At 36.5% G+C, this 4959-nt stretch overlaps 1 protein-coding gene across 1 annotated transcript; it reads right to left on the minus strand.

Annotated features, from left to right (window-relative positions):
- Window positions 1–1099: 1099 nt before the first annotated feature.
- Window positions 1100–4316, minus strand: LOC18047008 (charged multivesicular body protein 7). Its single transcript, XM_006444569.2, has 8 exons — window positions 3852–4316; window positions 3665–3724; window positions 3184–3351; window positions 2881–3063; window positions 2353–2483; window positions 2028–2196; window positions 1791–1920; window positions 1100–1610 (listed from the first exon to the last, which is right to left on the minus strand). The coding sequence occupies exons 1-8, from the start codon at window positions 4041–4043 to the stop codon at window positions 1345–1347; spliced, it is 1299 nt and encodes a 432-aa protein (XP_006444632.1). The 5' UTR covers window positions 4044–4316; the 3' UTR covers window positions 1100–1344.
- Window positions 4317–4959: the final 643 nt, after the last annotated feature.

Genomic DNA, 4959 nt, shown 5'->3' on the forward strand with positions numbered 1-4959 from the left:
TACAGCATATGTCCTTCATCCTTCATCTCTATCAGTAAGGTTACTAGTACTTCTTGAACCTTAATAAAGTCTAGATGCATTTTGCTTCTGGCATGGAACATGTGAATGCAAGAACCAATCTGGATCCAACTACTTCCTGGTTTCTTCACCACACCATTCTCTTTTATCATTTTTCTGAACTTCAACACACCATTCAATCTGTGAGTGTATGCGTATATATTGGATATGAGAACATTGTGACCTGGATTGTTCTGATTTCTCTGGAGAATGTGCTCTCCAACAAGCTGACAAAGCTCAACCTCATTAACATGGGTGAGTTTTCTAAAGCCTAGGAACTTTATCACTTGATGCTTATAGAAGGTTTGGTCCCTGATAATTTCGCTTTCCCACTTGTTTTAAAGGCTTGTTCTGGATTGAATGATCTTGAACAAGGTAGAATTGTTCGAGACCAAAATGGTGTTCAACGAGACTCGTTATAATATAAGCCGTAATATTTACGTTCACTGTGCTGTGATTGATATGTTTGGCCGACTACTCTTGTTGGGTCGTTTTATCAAATACAAGTGAGTGCTTCTTGTAGACAGCCAAAGTTAACATAGACACTGACAAGTTCTGAACCCAACTGTCTGTCGGTACTCGTAGGGTTAAAGAAACCAGAGACGACAAGACGGGCGTGTAAACTTTTGGCTTCAGAAAGATGAGGTGGCGACTTGAGTTGAGAAAATAAATCGGCGCAAGATATTTTTTGTTGATTGAAGAAAGATTTTTGAAGATGGAAAGCTGTGGCAGTGGGTATTTGTGAAACAACCAACGGTTTTTTTGACGTGTCTGGAAAATGAACGGGAACTGCCTTTGCTGAGTTGGATTGTGATCACTTGTTTTGTTTGTAGTTTCATCAACGGCCTGTTCAGAATCTGCTGCTTGATTTTATGCTACACCGTTGATGAGCTCAGCTAAAATCTTTAAAAATGCGCCGTAATTTTCAAGAAGCCGTGCAAGGGCATGCTTTCCTGACGGCGTCGTTTCGCATCTCCCTGCACTCCTCCCTACACTCTTACTCGACTAACGTCAATCGACTGAAAAATAAAATAGAAGGATCACATTCATATTCCAATTGGTTGCTATCAAGTGCAAAATATTCCACAGCCTATACGCATTTTCAAAATAAAATTATACTGAGAATGTTACACGCAAAAATTAGATAAAGAAATCAACTGAATCACATTGAGGACTACAGTCACTACACCACATATAGTAAGCAAATAGAATCACTGTAGCGTAAGCCAAACGAGGAATACTCTTAACTGTGAACCTTTTCCCCCCCTCCTTCTAGACAAGAAAAAACTATGCAGATTCAAGCATGGGGTGTTTGGATTCATTGCTTCTGTCTGGTACCACAGTATCACTAATTGCTAAGGCTGTAGCTTGACCATCGTTAAGGCCAATAGTTGAGAATGCAACACGCAACGACTCAGCAGATTCTGAAGCTGCTGGTTCATTGACTCCAGTTTTGGATACTGTAGGTTTAGGTCTTTCGCACTCAACTTCCTGCTCCAATTTCTTGAACTCCTCTTCTATGTCTTCGTCATCAATTCCTGTGTATGATGGCACTGATTTTGAAGTGACCAAAAAGACAAGTCAGATACAATACAAGGCTGAAGTAACAAAACCGTCCAGATATATGAAAGCCTGAAGTAACAAAACCATCCATCCAGATATATTAAAGCCTTGATTCCTACAATATTTGCAATTACCACAATTTAAAGCGTGTAGTATAATCAATAAAATACCTATGACTTTTTCAGCCTGCTTTTGCAAATCAATGCTCTCCTCAAGTTCTTCTAAACAGAGTTGAAGTTCCTCCACACTGATCTTATTTTTCTTGATTGCTTGAGCTCCAATTTGGATTGCTTCAGAGACCTATCATCAGGAGAAAATGGATCAGAAGAACCTAAGTATCCTGTATTTATTCTCAAGAAACCTACAAATCAAAGCCAGTCGAAATCATTTCGCCTATGCTAACATACTTTTTTGGTTGATTCAGCATTTTCTATCAGACTCAATACTTCCTCCACTCTGTTCAAAAGCGATGTACACTTTTCTCGACTCTCTTTGGTCAGCTTTAATTGCTTTGCATGTCTCAGGGCCACTGTCTTGTTTCCAGAATGCAAGGAAGCTAATGCTGATTTTCTTGACCTGTACAGTAAAACTTCTAGGCATCAGACTAAACCATTTGTTTTCGAACAAACTCGCTGCACATCCAAGAAGCAGATGTTGATTACACTCAATAATCTTGATTACACTCAAGATTATTCAGCATATTTGGCAGGTATCGAGATCAAAGAATATTACATTTCATAGTGCCTATCAATGATGTCAAGCTGTAGCTGAAGCTTTTCCACAGTCCAAATCAAGTGCAAAACATCATAATCTAAACTTGAGATGCTGGAAACAGCAGCTGGAGAAAGGGACACTTTTACACCCTGTAAACATTATCTATTTACACAACTTTAGATGAATAAACACAGATATGCTTATTGCATAATAAGATAACAATATATGCATTTATTACAGTATCTACAGGCATGTTTACCCCAGGGAATAGCGAAATATTTGCAATATCTTCTTTTTTGATCTTGGACATCTTTTGTGGTCCATAAAATATTATCTTAAGCTTTTCCTTTGACATGTCCATAAAATATTATCTTAAGTTTTCCCATTGACATGACTAAAAGAGCTAGATAATTCATTATCTATAGCTGTTTCCCAGTTCATTCTGATCTCACAATTCAATAAAACCAACTTGGCTTTCAAGAGTACAAATAATTTTTTTTCTTTCAAAACACAAAACATAAAACGTAAAACCTCAATATGCAATACCTCTGTAAACTCATTCTTGCTGATTGATAGATACAGTGCTTTCCCTCGTCCAGTCAAGAAACTCAAAACTGCAGATGCTTCATCTTGTCCTCCACACTTGTCCTGGAACTTCTTCATTGTAATAATGCATGAAGAAGTCCAATGGCTTTCCGATAAAAGTTTGATAACTTCATCTGCTTTATCCTTCAGAAAGAGTAATTTTATTACAACCCAAGTCAGCAAAGCCTATCCTCAACTACTTTGGCTGGCAAAAACTGAAATAAACTCCTGGAATTAAAAATGAAACACTTCTCAATTATATACCTTCAAAACTTCCATTAGAATAACATGATCTTTGAGCAAAATTTCTGGAGTTGCTGCTGATCTGGCCATTAAACTTCTTACTTTTCTAAACAACTGGGTGAGCCGGCCACTAGCTGCATCCACTAGATCCACACTTCGCACAACATCACCTTCATTATACATTACAAACTGAAAAATAAAAAAACAACGTAAAATGTCCAAAAACCAACTCCCAAACGAACGCAGATGTGCGCGCGCGCAGAGGGGTGAAGCCAATATGAATGATCAAAAACTATTTTTATTCAAGCAACGGAAGCAAAATTGTTGAATGCAAGAGGGATAGACTAAAAACATAAAAAAAACTTATTAGCTCCTGAACTAGACAATTTGTCACTGGGAAAATCACTTAACGGTGGAGTATCAAGCACTAGCTTGCTTCATCGATCATTATTAACGACTTTGATCACAAAAGTAATCATTAAGATAAAAAAAAGAAGCTCACCAGAACATCGTCAAAACACAGAGGTGTCAATCCTCCTCTATTAAACCACTCGTTCTTTACCTTAAAGAACGAACAAACAAATTAATAAATTCCAAAAAACAAACATTTTCTTTTCTGTTTCGTAATAAATTACGGAAAGTAAATGAGAAATTAAAGTCTTTAATAATAAACGTGATACTTTACAAACCTGAGAAGGGTGAATGATGGCAAGGCTAAAATGGCGCGCAATTTTGAGGATCAAATTTTTCCAAAATTGGAATTTGGGCTCCCAATCGGATCTTTGTCCACTAAAAGCTTTGAATCGGGCCGTGGCGATTACTTCGTCGTTCCAATCAGGTACTTCCTTTAATACGAATTCGCGCACAGAGGTTGAACTCATCTTTTTAGAATTCTAGGGCAAAATCAGTTTGAATTTACGAAAATTCGGTTCGCTCTCGAATCTCGATAGGCTTTTTTTTTTTTTTTTAATTGTTGATGGGTTGAATTTGAATGTTATGAATTCCCACGCGATGACAGAAGGGTCTAGATTCTGGACCGGATCCTTACTCAACCCCGCACAGCGAAGCGAAGCTAAAAGGAATCGACGTCGTTTCGTTGCTCTCCACCTACAGGGCTGCACCCTCGGAGACACTTTTCATCGGCCAAAACGACACTGTTTCGTTTCTTATAGAAAAAATAAAAATCGATGCTGTATAAATTGATATTAGTATGTAAAAATATATTCGTCCCTTTATTTTCTGAGTCTTATATTTGTGTGTTTTTCTTATCTTATAATAAAGGATTGAGATCCTTTCTTGATCTGAGTACTTTGCACTCCTGATCTTTTACAATTAGTAAATAATTAAGATTTAACTATTTTTTCATTTTCATTTATTAACCACCAATCATATTAATAGTACTTGCTCAGATAAAAATCATATTAGATAATGATCTTAATCCTATAATAAATTCCTTACTTTATAAAGTATAAAATTCATTAGAACATTACTCTTATCCTTAAGCACAAAGTACATTTTCTTTTGATAGAAAAAATACACATCCTTTTTTCAGTTGGAGTTTTGAAAATAAAAATATCAATAAAAATAGAAACTAACAAAAATAGTCATGCGCCCCCAAATTTCATTTCATATACATATGGAATATTTTGTTTTCGATGATCTATTTAACAATACAATTATTGTATTCAAAAAACCATTTGAGAAGACATCATTGTAGCTAAGGGTGGGCAAATAACCCAACCCGATCTGATCCGAGTTTCGATTCGAAAAATTCGAGTTTGAATCGAATTCAGATGA

Source organism: Citrus clementina, unplaced genomic scaffold (assembly GCF_000493195.1).
Source record: "Citrus clementina cultivar Clemenules unplaced genomic scaffold, Citrus_clementina_v1.0 scaffold_3, whole genome shotgun sequence".
Classification (NCBI taxonomy): Eukaryota; Viridiplantae; Streptophyta; class Magnoliopsida; order Sapindales; family Rutaceae; genus Citrus; species Citrus x clementina.

Excerpts from the sequence above, each read along its gene's own strand:
- LOC18047008 (XM_006444569.2), bottom strand. The coding sequence starts at position 4,043 with ATGAGTTCAACCTCTGTGCGCGAATTCGTATTAAAGGAAGTACCTGAT. Across the intron at positions 3,064-3,183 it reads TTCTAATGGAAGTTTTGAAG|GATAAAGCAGATGAAGTTAT; the intron begins GTATATAATTGA and ends CTCTTTCTGAAG. Across the intron at positions 2,197-2,352 it reads ATTGATAGGCACTATGAAAT|GTCAAGAAAATCAGCATTAG; the intron begins GTAATATTCTTT and ends TTTACTGTACAG.